The 14382-nt window shown below is 35.1% G+C and overlaps 1 protein-coding gene across 1 annotated transcript in view; it reads left to right on the top strand.

The window, feature by feature from the left end:
• Positions 1-314: 314 nt before the first annotated feature.
• Positions 315-14382, top strand: part of LOC112466731 (golgin IMH1-like) — a 42366-nt gene continuing 28298 nt past the window's right edge. Inside the window, exons 1-2 of the mRNA XM_025034999.1 lie at positions 315-319; positions 670-946. Coding sequence (XP_024890767.1) covers positions 315-319; positions 670-946 — 282 coding nt within the window. The remainder of the gene's footprint in view (positions 320-669; positions 947-14382) is intronic.

Here is a 14382-nt window from a genome sequence, read left to right as displayed (position 1 = left end):
TTACAATAATTTCCGTGTACCAACTTGCCTCATGTACCAACTAGCCTCGGTCTCCTTTATACAATATAATATTTTTTTTGCGTATTACATATATCTTTTCCAACATTAGTAAACTGTACTCCGACTAGATTTGTCAGACTTATAACACAGTTCCTTTTGGAGTAAAATCCTTTGCCTTCCCATAATTAAATCGAGTCGATTTAACTATCTTAATAACTGTAAACAAATTATTGCGAAAAATACCTCAGCCATGGTTCAAACTTGGAACCTCCCTCATTCCGTGAAGGGTATCGTACCAATTCGACCACTGAGGCATGTGGTAATTATAATTATCGCAATAACCGGTTAACAATAGTTTTGAATGTTTTTTTCAGACGATGTGAATAAACAATAATACGAGAATTATACGACCGTTATGATATACAATCAAATAGTAGATTAAACTAAATTGCCATTTACGATTCAAGCTGGATCTTGGTAGCCCAATTATTACATATATATTTTTTTATACAAAATTATTGTTATACAAAATTAAATCTAATTTTTTGTACAAAAAAGTATTGTATATAGCTTAAATATAACTAACAGTATACTTAAAAAAATTATTTTAAATTAACATTTTGATTATTTGAAACATTTTCCTTCTTAAAAGTTTTACGACAATTACAGCATCACTGTTAGCAAGAAAAAGGAGAATCTATTGAAGGAAAAGGAGACACTCATTGGCGAAGTGGAGACTATGCATCAACGCATGAAAAACATGTCAATTTACATGGAAGAACTTGAGAAAAAAAGTAGTGAGGTCGAGCAAAAGATGACGGAGATGCAGGAAACTATTTGTATACAGATGAATGAAATTTCACGAGAGAAAATAATTCGGGACAGAGCGGAAACGGAGGTGCAACAACTTCAGGAAGCAATAATCTTAAAGAAAAATGACCTCGAGGTAAAATGCTTATGAAAAAATATTTGAAATTAAAAGAAATGTAATAAACTATATTTATTATATATCATTGTATATAATTTAGATGTATGACTTGTTAGAACAAAAATTTAATCATTAAAATTAGTATATATGTATACCTTTTTGCGGTTTTTATGCGATACCACAAATACCTAGATCCGATTCTTTGGATCAATTTTGATAATTTTCTCCTTCTTTTATTGAGTAAATATTGAGTAGATAATGTTATCATTGCCGGATTTATTACTGTCTCTATCAACTGTAGTGCATCTTGTAGCAAAATTACGTTTTAGAATAATAGATCATATTATGTCAAAATCAAAGTTGTTATCACTGTTGTTTATATCATCCAGTTTGTATTTTAATTTACTTTAGCTATAATTATTAAAAACATTTTATCAATAAAAAATAATAACATTTTATTCATATAACATGGCAAAATAAGATAAAGAAAAAAAACATTGTATACACATACAAGCAACAATACCTTTTCTTGAATAATTACTTCAAATAATCTCGATGAAAGCATTTATTGCGTGATGCGCAATAAATACAAATTAATAAGACCAAAAGATAACATTGTGTGATTAAAATGTAGTGTAGACGCATTGCAACAATTAAAATAATTATTTAATTTTACCATCAGTGGACGTATCAGTAACATTATTTATACTTTATTAATATATAATCAGTAATAATAACTTATTCAGTGATGTATATAAGGTTCCTGCTAACTCGCCTGCTAAATCCGAATTGATAATACACACAGCGTCACACTTGGCAAACTTGTAAATTAAAAGGCTTAAAAAATAAAAATAATAATAAGTGAAACAAGACTGCCATGACAATCAATTTAGAAAAAAAAGCCATTTTTAGTCAGGACTGGATCTTGGTAGTCTGATAATATTTTTTGCATGAATTTTGTGTACAATTATAGGCCAGTTAATTTAAACATAAATAAAAACATTTGTTGGGGTAGTAATAAATTTTCGATGATTAATAAAGATAGCGCTCCTAGTTACGAATCAAATAAGATCATTAAAAAGGGGGTCGGGATAAGCCGCCATTTTGTTTTTTGGGGGCTAAAAACGATTTTTTGCAGAATATCTCGTTTCCGTTTAATTTTTCGTTAAAACCAAGAAAAAATAAACCTTTTCTTCGCCAGTGAATAAAATAAATAGGAACTGAGTATCAAACCTTTTATTTGAATTAAAGGAAAGAACAATGTCTTAATTGTTTATGCAATGAATCAATTATAATTTCGAATTGAGAGTAAATCGAGGTATTACATTGGAGTTGCGCAGAAATGCAGCAAATAATCTATGTAACAGATGTAAATAGAATAGGAATCGTTTAGATATCATGAACAAAATGCACAATATAATGAGTTTCATTAATCAAAATACGTAAAAGAATTAATAAACATAGAAATAAATTTGTAAGGATATGTAGAATATCAAGGTCATTGATGATTGAAGTTGGATTTATTCTCCTGTTATCAGGTATAATTACATTGAATTGAATTATTCACCACAGAGCAAGTAGATAAATATCTTGAATGATACTGAAAGAATCGATACTTCAGCAAAAGAAACTAACAAGTTTAATAACTCATAGTAAGAACGATTAATTAATAATCATATACTTTAACTTCAATCATCATTGAGTCATATTTTATGTCGCAGAAAATATCTCTATTTAGATTCGCAATTTATCTTAAATTATGCGCAGGAAATTACGTTAGAAAGCACGTTAGAATACTATCAATCATGAAAGGAATACGGTAACGTAGAACTCAAACTTAAATTATGTTTTATAAACGCGGTATAAATTAATTATGTGTAGAAAAAGCAAGTAATATTAATCATTTTAATAATGTGTCGAAAACGCAATTAATATTAATCCTCTTAAATTAAGCACATGAAATATCGTCTGAGCTTGTAATTAGAGTCTCAAAAATCTTTACTGTACAGTTACTAAAGAATGTTAGGCTTTTCTCTCTTTACAAGTTATGCGCATAACTGACTGATCATTTCTCGAGAACGTGAGTGCCTCACGTGAACAGTCTCTGCAACCAATATCAGAAGTTAGGCTTGATAGCCACTGCGCCATGTAAACTCGATGGGTAGTTGCATAAAGAATAATAAGTTGTTACCTCGTAATTAACCACAATAGGTTTGTTCCGGAATAAAGATTCCAGAATAATCTCCGCCATATATTCTCATACTTCTCTTGATTATAATGGCCGCTCTCGACAAGATGAATAAAACGCCCTTCTCTTTGTTATAATGGCTATCCTCGCCGGTATGGATAAGACGTCCTTCGCAATATGATATTCGTCCTCTGCAGTAGGATTGTAAGGAATGAGGCTTGAGTACCTTCACACTTTGTATTTAGCAAGAAAATTGACTCAGGATAGTCGGCAGTATTTCGGCTGATACACCGTCTCTCGAAAATTCTAGATAATTACGTGCGTATCTACGCATTAACAGAGATGCTCACTGGTAGAGCGACCGGGAGAGAATGACGACGTGATCGTCGTTGTTCGCGCGGTAATATCAGGGAGCGCCTGCGTGTCTGCGTCGCGCATGAATATATCGAGAAACGCTACAGCTCATGCGTTACACTAGACGGATGCATCGCAGCGCGACAACAGCAGAAACGCTGCTTGATCGATAGTGCGCTTACGGGAGGTCGATAACAAATAAACTTAGCTATTGATTTCTCTTTGCTCATGGCTCTGTTTTACCCTAGGAAGCTCTGCCCGTCCTTACCCTCAATTCAAATAAATGCTAGATTCTGAACAAAAGGAGAGTAATAATCGACGCTGACTGGCAATATATAAATTTATTATATCTCACAATGAGATATAATAAATTTATATATTGCCAGTTAGCGTCGATTATTACTCTCCTTTTTATTTTCACTAGACACTACAGACGCGCGCTTCGCGCGCGCTATTTAGCTTTAACATTGTTATGTGATCAGTATAGATATTACTCATATCTACGCCGTATTTTCGTCTTGAGCCTTATTTAATGTGTGATTAATAAATACAGAAAACAGTTGAAAAAATCGTTTTAATAAAGAATGTAAAAGTTAAACAATAAAGCAGAAAATGACAATTAAGAAGAGAACGCAAATACGTATACATACATGGATCAGTTGCGCATAGTATCTGACTTCGCTTAAGGGCTGTTGTTGATTATTTCGCTTAAGGGCTGTTGCCCTGAGTAGTGAGAGCGGTAAGCGACGACGCCTAGGGGACTATCGCCCTGAGTCGCTACCTGATTGTGCGGATGCGACAGCGCCTAGAGGTGTAGACCTTGGGTCGCTTTGGCTTGACACACACTTTATCTTATGTTTACAATTATGTCTTTTGTAAAGAGTTTAAATGTTTATCTCGAAGGAAAAGCAAAGTCTCGAGCGATTCTTCGTGGCCACGTAACCGACATGTACATCGAAAAAATGAAGAATAATAGAATATCGGCCGTGACAACGAAGGATCGAAAACGCCGGAGCAACATCTAGCGAGCATTGAAACTCGTCCTTAAGATACCGAATTATTAGGAATTATTTATTTGTACATATAATTAATTGATGCACTTATAGGTAAATGTGTGTGTATGTGTCTGAGCCATCCGACAATCTCTCTTATACCGAATTAATTAAGTCGTGCACGACGCATGTATTTACTACATAACAAACATTATGCTATTACTATTATACTATTAACTCCTTGATACACACAACTGTCAAAATATACAATGACAACTGCAAATGAAGTAAGCGTAGCAAAAGAACCAATCGGCATCGCGGAAAAGCGACAACAATACACTTCACATCTCCTTTTTAGAAAAGGATTAAAAATTGTTATTATCAATCTGGTAAAGAAAAATTCTCTACAACTTTTGTCTAGAACATTTTTTCGTGCGGTGAATAGCTTTTGAGTTACAACCGCAGAAAGAATGCAATTTTAGGAAAAACATTGGGGATATGCATTTCTATGGGAAAATGTCATATTTTGAGCTTTCATAAATCGAGTTGTATAACAATTACGATGATTTTCGATTATTTACTTCATTAATAAATAGTAAATAACATATATTTACATTAACTCATTTCCTCACCAACTTGCGGTTGATGACATGTTTTTTTTTAAGTGTTGTTATGATGTAATCAAAGGATGTCACTGCAATCATATTTGTTTTGATGGTCCGGGTTGGTTATTAAATTCTTCGTTGTCATTATCCTCGTCTACTTCAATGTCTTTCTCTGTTTCACGCAGTACTGTTACGTCCAACCCCAGAATTCGAATAAGAAAAATTGAGAAGCAAAGGAAAGGCTAACCAGAGGGGTAGTAGCTCAGGAAAATTAGACGAAAAAATAACAAATCTGCGGAAAAATTTGCACCCAGCTGAATGTTTGTATATACCTTTATTTTGTCGTTATAAACAATATGTGAAAAGTCCCCATTGATGTGACCCCTGCTAAAAATTTTACAGAGGGTCAAAGGTAAACAAAACCACTACTAATGGAGTACGCTTTTTTTTGGCGATGTATGGCGCTTGACATAATGAGGAATCAATAGACGGGGATAATGTTTTTTCCGGGGCCCTTCAATTTGATAGGTGTATTTGATAGATCTTTCGCTGAGAAAAAGAATGCCGCAAACCGCAATGCGCTACGATGCATAGTTTTTGAGATATCGATTTTTAAATGTAATAATAGCAATATTGTTGTATGGTATTGTTACGTCCTGTATACTCCACAATTTCCCTTTTTCACGGAAACCTCTTAAAAATTTAGAGTAGCTTTTAAGATTAAAATCAGAACCGAGCATTAGCGGTTGTCCATCGGCAAGTGAGTTATGATCTCGACGCTATTTCCTATTTTTTTCTTTATGTTTGCTAAACGAGCTGAGAAATCGAGAGAAAACTTCCAGACGACAAAATCCAAACAGACAAAGCATATATGACTACGTTTTGTCAATTTTGTCTGGCCCACTACTATAAAACACGGCGACATGACGCGCCAAAGGGGCCTTAATCCCAGATGGAGTTTGCCGAAAATCTGTATTGCATCGCGCGACTAGCTCAAAATTGCCCGCGCAATGTTCCGACAAACAGAAACGAGGTCTAAAACGTGCTCCTAGAAATCTTGTAAGGGCACGTGGCGGAAGTTTCTGTTTGCAATAAAACTACAATTAAGATTAGATGGAATGCATTTGTCTGTCGGTACTGAAAACAGGGTCGCAAGATAAACTAAGAACCCAGAGCCCTAATAAAAGAGAAATCAACAATAATAAAGAAGAAAATGGATGCGTCACTGAAAGAATCGATAACTTAGATCTCCAAAATAAAACGGTGGGGGTGGGCCTTACGACAAAACTCGTCAATGGACAACCGTAAAAATAGATAATTATGTTTATCTCGCCAAGGGATAGGCAAAAAACCGAAAGTTACGTCACGATCGGAAGAGAACTCCACCAATAAAATTATATTAAAAAATAATTTCGCCTCCTTAATTCTGTATAAAAATCGCGACTTTACGCATTTGGTGACACTTCCGATCCGGCACGAGACAGTTCACTTCTGAGTCCGCATACTCACCCCAGTTTTCACTTACCTATTAAAACCAATTTTCTGTTGTTTGCCAACCTAAAGTATCGCGAGTAAATTCTGAGAGGGCTAAATGCCACGAATCACCCTTACTAGCGACTCGGCGAGACCTGCGGTCAGCACCAGCGCCTGACAGAAATATACATATATATATATATATATTTTACGTATACATATATATATATATTCCAACAAATAGTAAGTCCTAAATATTCGCTCACTCTAACTTTCAATTGCCTGCACACGTATAAATGTATATAAGTCGTACCATAATAGCCATTCTATTCCTGTCTCGAATAATTTTGGCGTTCTCCAATTGTTATAATTCCTCTCAAAATTGCTCTAGCGTTACTTGCTCAGAGTAATTATCGAATCCTTTATCTTAGCGACAACACGATCAAGGCATTCATCTACCGGCCTGTAATTCTGCTTCTCACGACTCAACTGTAATCCCCCAAGCATTATCTGCTCAGAGAATTTTCAGTTTTCTTGTTCTAGCGATATTCGCTCAGGACCTCCCGTTAATTCTCAATTCTCCCTCTTAATTACCTTAGCGTCATTTGATCAAGATAATTAAGAATCCTTAGAGTGCCATTACATGGAGCGCGGAAACGCGGAAGACAAAATTTACTATATTTCTGTCGATCCGTTCCGTCTGTTTTGAATGCCTTGTATTACATGGAGCACATTTTGAGCGGAAAAACGGAACGGAGAATTATAAAATATTAATTTTTAACGGTATTTATTGATTAAAATATTTGTATTCAATAGATAAGCTGAAAAGATAAGCATATTAATAAAAATTGCAATGAATTAAGTGAACACAATTTTAAGAAATGAATACAAATGTCTATTTGTCACTATACTGTTCCGCTTTTCCGCGCAAATTGTGCTCCATGTAATATAAGGAGAAACAAGCTCGCGGAACGAACGCGTCAAAATCCGTTGTCAACGCGGATACAGTATACTCCATCAAATTTCGGAGCTGTCTAATCACATTGAAAAAGAAAGCTTTTACATACTTCGATTACTTTATTATTTTATAAAAGTGGCAGTAAAATATATTATAGATCCAAATATCATGTTGATGGTTATTATGAAGTATCTTATGCAAGCCTGGGTACATACATACACGATAATAGCGGATTCCGTTTTTTCGTTCAAACGTGCGAGACTCAACTCGCAGAAACGCGGAATCTAGTTACTATTCTGTTCCGCGTTTCCGCGTTTTCGCGCTCCATGTAATGGCACCCTTACTCCTAGCGATATTTGCTCAGGACCTCCCGTCAACTCTAAATTCTCCCGCTTAAGGGGACATATACACCTAGAATGGTAAAAAAAATCGTTTTTTCAATTTTTGCATTTTCTTGAAGCTTAGGATCTGAAGAATATGTGGTGAAAATTTCAAATAAATATTTCAAGAAATAACAAAGTTATGGCAGAAAGAGTGCACGCCTTTGTTGGACGTGCGCCGCGCACGTTTCTCAAACTGGTATTTAAAGCATCTCGAAAACCACTGAACCGATTACCTTGAATTATTGATTTAACAAAAAGACTTCAATTTATCAACAATTTATTGCTTTAAATGTTGTGTTTTGATAAAGCAGCGATTTTTTCGCGAAATAAAGTATTCTCTGCTTAAAAAAAAAAAAACGTAATATTAGTCGTTTATGCCTCTCAGTACTTAAAATAATTGCTATATTTTTCAAACTTTTTTTGTTAATAACTTTTTAATAAAAAACAACCGCCGGCTAAAAACTTCTAAAGGTTACTCAAAAGGGTGACCTTTGACAACATATGTCAAGATCAAGGTCATTGGCGAGTGGGGTCTTTTTGTAAATAATTACCATTTTTGTTTCAAAAACGGTATCATTTTAATGAAAAAATACCGCAATTTTTGAAGTGAAATTTCTTTAGGCACGGTAGTGAGTTCGATTCGCGACACGAAATCATCGAATTTCGCGACACGAAAATTTCGGGACACGAAAAGTGTAACGAAAATTCGACCAATAGACGTACGGCGTTGGCGAGACGGCTCCTTCTTCTGGCTAGTAGTTCGATTATGCGACACGGAAAAGCGACACGAATTTTGCGACACAAAAAGTGTAACAAAAATTCGACCAATAGGCTTTTAACTACCCGGGAAAAAAAGATTATATATAATTATATATAATGCAATTACATATATGAATTTTGTCTCTATATGATCATATATAATTATATATTATATATAATCATATATGAACATATATAATATTATATATGTAAATAAATATATATAAATATATATAATTATATATGACCATATATATAATTAATATATATATTAAAAAAGAACTGTTAACTTTTCGATAATAAAGCATTAATAAATTAAGATGTATATTTTTTTAAAAGCTGTAGAATTAAAAGTGAAATGATTTATATAATCATATATAATCATGTCAAATTGTATATCAAACATTTATATATTTAAGTGAAACTTCTTTAGGCACGGTAGTGAGTTCGATTCGCGACACGAAATCACGAATTTCGCGACACGAAAAGTGTAGCGAAAATTCGACTAATAGGCGTACGGCATTGGCGAGACGGCTCCTTCTTTTTGAAATAATGGCTTCCTTATATCTATTAACTAATGTATAAATTACTAATGAATAAATTGTGACATATTCTTGGTAAAATTGCACAATGCTTTCGACGCAAACCGAGGTTCACCCTCACCCCCCTGCTTGCGGGGGAGGGGCGGTAGCCCCTCCCCCGTCTACGTGTGTACTTTCTCTCTCTCTTTCTCTTTCTCTCTCTCTCTCTCTCTCTTTCTTACTGCTAATTATGTGTATATGTTACGGGAAATATGATAAATTGGGCATTATGCATAATTCCCAATTTGTTCGGTCAAAATGATTAATAGAGAAGAATTAATCTTCGGTTATTATGCATATTTTCCAATGCTAAATGGTCATTTTGATAAATCACTTTATTTGAGTTGATTTTCCCGGCAATCTTAAGCCCCTTGCACAATAGGCAATAGCGATGCAAGGTACTATATGGGTTTACAACTTTCCACGCGTGCAAAGTCCACGCATGTATTTTGAAGGCACACTATGTGTCTAGTTTAATAATAGTGAAGCCCCCCGCAGGGGGATTTTTCACGCGTGGAAAGTTGTAAACCCATGTGACAACTCGTCTCGCGTAAAAAATGTATGCGTGGAGGCAGTAGGTTTCGCCCCCCTGCGGGGGGCTCTATTATTATTAAACTAGACACATAGTGTGCCTTCAATGTATATGCGTGGATTTTCTACGCGTGGAAAGTTATTGTAAACCCATATAGCACCTCGCATCGCTATTGCCTATTGTGCAAGGGGCTTAAGATTGCCGGGAAAATCAACTCAAATAAGGTGATTTATCAAAATGACCATTTAGCATTGGGAAATATGCATAATGACCGGGAAATTTGATTAATTTGAACATTTTTGTTTTATTATTCAAATGTCCCAAAAGAAGCAGGAATTATGCATATTGCCCGGCCATTATGCATAATTCCCGAATTAATCAAATTGCCCGTAACATATATATTATTATACTACGTGATAGATTATATAAATTGATATCTCAAAAACTGTGCATTGTAGCGTCTTGTGGTTTGCGGCATTCTTTTTTTTAGCGAAAGATTTATCAAATACACCTATCAAATTGAGGGGCCCCGGAAATAACATTCTTGCCCAATAGACACATTTAAATATTATTGTTTTGCTAAATAAACGCTGCTTATTAAGGCAGTAAAATTATCTACTCTTTCACCAACATCTCAGTCAGCATAGCATTTTTCGATTGCATCAGGTGCTGCGTTGAGGCAAGACTGGCAACGGCAATGTCCACACACTGCTGAACATTTTAAATCAATTTTTCTGCAGCCACAGTTGAATCTGCAACTTTTCCAGCAGTTGCAAAAAAATGGAGTTTAACAGAGTGTCCGGAACAGATGGTAGCAAAGATGGAATCAGTTCTGAAATATCATTCCTCCTTATCCATTTTCAGTTTTCAAAATTGAAATTGTTCTTCGAGCCATGTTTGCACTTGATAGTACACCTGATATAAATGCTGTTGAGCACCAGAGGTGGTCACCAGAGGAGGGTCAGCCGGTGCTCAACAGCATTTATATCAGGTGTACTATCAAGTGCAAACATGGCTCAAAAAACGATCTCAATTCTGAAAACTGAGAATGGATAAGGAGGAATGATATTTCAGAACTAATTCCATCTTTGCTACCATCTGTTCCGGACACTCTGTTAAACTCCATTTTTTTGCAACTGCTGGAAAAGTTGCGGATTCAACTGTGGCTGCAGAAAAATTGGTTTAAAATGTTCAGCAGTGTGTGGACATTGCCGTTGCCAGTCTTGCCTCAACGCAGCACCTAATGCAATCGAAAATTGCTATGCCGACTGCAGCTACAAAGATGTACATCCTGCAGATTTCTTGGCGGAAGCCATGGAAATTGAAGAAATTATGGATATCGACCCAACGGAGGGAATTGAAGAAGAAGTACTTAATTGTTTTATTTCTCTCAGAAAAACAGTAAATTAGGCCTACTGGGAACATCACATAACAAAAAACTCGCCTAGCACTGTATCTTTGAAATGGTGTGGAAAAAAAATGTATTATCTCTGAAACGTATGAGTTAAATTTTGTAAACCACAGGACACGCGAAAACGATTGATCCTACAAAAAACTTATGAAAGGTTTTTTGTAGAGAATTTTATAAGCTACAAATTTTGTAATAACTATTTTTGCCGTAGGACTAATGAATAAAAAAATATTAGCGAAAAACTGTTTTCTTTTCTTACCTTTAACCCTCTAAAATTTTTAGCAGGGGTCACATCGATGGGGACTTCTCACATATTGTTTATAACGACGAAATATAGGTCTATGCAAAAATTCAGCTGGGTGCAAATTTTTCCGCAGATGAATCCTAATTTCCCTGGGCTATAGGGGTACGGAAAGACGCAAGCAGATATTTATTCTGTCTCTTGCAGGTACAGGCACTGAGGCGCGTAGTGCGAGCCAAACGCACTTTCGATGGCTCAAGATGGGTCAACGTCCGTAAGGATGCTAGGACGCCTTCCGTGAGTGCTGCGATCATCGCACAGTGGGCCAAATTGTTAAAAACGCGGCCAAAATTCATTTTTCGCGATTTTTTAAATATGTATTTTTAATTACTAAGTCTTATATGACATTTCAGAGATATGATTTTACTATGACATTTAATCTAAGTTATTTGTTCATAGAAAATATACGGTTGTTAATAAAGTAAGGAATCCAGCATTTTATATTTCAGATAGATAGCTGATACATATAAAATTTGAAATGTTGCTATATAGCAGATACGTAGCAATACGTATAAATCATCAGGGTAAACCTTGATAAAGGGGACCCTCCCCTTTAATTTTTCCTTGACCTTGACCTTGACATATGTTGTCAAGGTCGCCCTCCTAAGTGACCTTCAGAAGGTTTTAGCCCGCGCTCGTTTTTTTATTAAAAAATTATTAACAAAAAAAGTTTGAAAAATAGGATATAAATTTTTGATACCGTATTGCGGTATAGAATAGCTATTGCACCTCAAAAATTAATAAAAATAGGCTCATTCAACGCATTTTGGCACGAAACGAAAGAATCTGGCAGAAAAATGTCGCGGTCTGCCCTGCAAAGCGAGATATTTAGCGTTAAAGTTGACGATTCTTAGATTAGAAATCCTGTCATACCGACTTGATGTAGCGATCGTGAACATGCCCCGCGGCCACACGCGCATACTCTGTCAGATCTGTGGCCACAAGCGCAGCGACGTACCTTAACGCACTCAATTTCAGATTATTATTTGCAACCTCCAAATGTATTCAGTCGAGCAAATATATAATAATCCGTGGCTCTTGGTACTTGATGTTGTTGGCGATGCGAAAACATGACCCAAATTTATTCGGAAGATATTTTGGGAGAAAAATTTTAAAAATCATAATAGAATAATCATTGTGAATTTTGCAATTTTAAATCACATTTCGGAAGATTTTTTGCACGACATCCTAAGTTTTACATTGAGAAGCGCATACCCAGAAGAGAGGAAACGGAATATTAAGGATAGATTCCGTTATTTAAATCACGAGGTAACTTAATTTTAATTGATAATTATATGATCAAATAAGTATTATTGTTTTTTATACTTTGTAGGAATTCGGGCAAATTTGTCGCAGCAAAGTATACAGCTACAGCGTTTATTTAAAAAAAATGTTGGATTTAAATTTCAACCCAATGCATAAATAATAAAAATTAATTTATTTAAATATCTAATATATATAACATGTTAATAGAATAAAGATTATTAATTAAAATATGAAATAAAAATTGACTTAGACCTCTCTCACAACGGGATATATCAAACATTAATTGTGAGAAATGCGGATGTTGCAACACAGTTTTCTTATTGTTCCGATGTCGAAATGTGTCTCCAAATGTGAATTAATCTGCTTGCCCGGCCTCGACAGTAGACAATGGAGGATACATTTGAGCGATGACGTCGAAGAAGATTTTTATTCTCTCAGCCCTAGGATGAGCGTGTTTGAATAAAAATTCGAATAAATATCCCTCGACATGGTACGATCGAGTCCCGTACTTTGGAATATTTGCTCGAACTTCTCTTCAAACACGTTCAATGTGCTGAGTATGGGCGCCTATAAATTAAAAAGTATTTATTTTAACATATAGGTACTTTTGTAACTATCACATGTTTTGTCGTTACTTACCAGTATCTGGATAGACAAAGTTGTACGTGTGATTGACTGTCAGATGTTGGAAGCCCTCATTGTTAAGACAATTATAGGACTTCCAACAATCTGAAACAATCATTGTTCCTGGCAGGATCCACTCCTTAATGCATGCCAGGAGCGTTCGTTCCGTACGATTCTCTACTGGCACAATAAAAATTTTCTTCGACTCTCGCTCGTATCCTCCAAATATCCAATTGCCTTTCAAAAGGCGACCACGGTTGTATTTACGATGGCCAATTTTTGCCTCGTCGATTTCAACGGTGCGTCCTGGACCTCCAAGTTTCTCACTGCACTTATGAGCCCAGTACGCACAGACCTGTAAATATAAAAAAAAAATAATAATGATATATGTAGATATTTAAAATTAGTGCATAAAATTAAAGTATATTACCTCGCGACAAAAACTGAACCAGTTGACAACCGTGTTGGGAGAAACACCAAGTTCTTCCTCGAGGTCTTCTTATTGAGGAGGGCGTAGCATTAGGAAACTCGCTATAATCTTACAAATTGTAACGAGTTCCAAATTGCTGTTTCCAAACCAAGTGCCTACTTTAGTACTTTTAAAAAAATTACAGCATTGGAGACACGTTTCTTTTTTGAAGAAGTTGCTGTAGCATATCTTTTTTGACATCGGAACAATAATGTCTCTTTATTAATAGTTAATTTTACACCGCAATTCCCACAATTAATTTTTGATGGCAACACACCGTGTTGAATAAAAAAATCCACTAATTTTTCATGACTCGCCATTAACTGTATAAATTTAAAAAACAACATTTCCTTTAGATTATTTTTATTACGATTCTTATTTTGCGTACGGGTGCATACGACCCATATCAGACATAGCATTGGCGCGCTTCATTTGTTTAAAATTTCGCGATTGTGTCGCTATATTTCGTCGGTATGACAAAGATTTCATAACTTGTAAAGTTGTCAAACATGTACTTTTTATATACCAACTATTCTCTGCTTTAACAAATTATTTCTG

The sequence above is a fragment of the Temnothorax curvispinosus genome, unplaced genomic scaffold (genome assembly GCF_003070985.1).
Source record: "Temnothorax curvispinosus isolate PA1 unplaced genomic scaffold, ASM307098v1 QBEX01016514.1, whole genome shotgun sequence".
Classification (NCBI taxonomy): domain Eukaryota; kingdom Metazoa; phylum Arthropoda; class Insecta; order Hymenoptera; family Formicidae; genus Temnothorax; species Temnothorax curvispinosus.
This window is presented reverse-complemented; position numbering and strand designations above follow the sequence as displayed.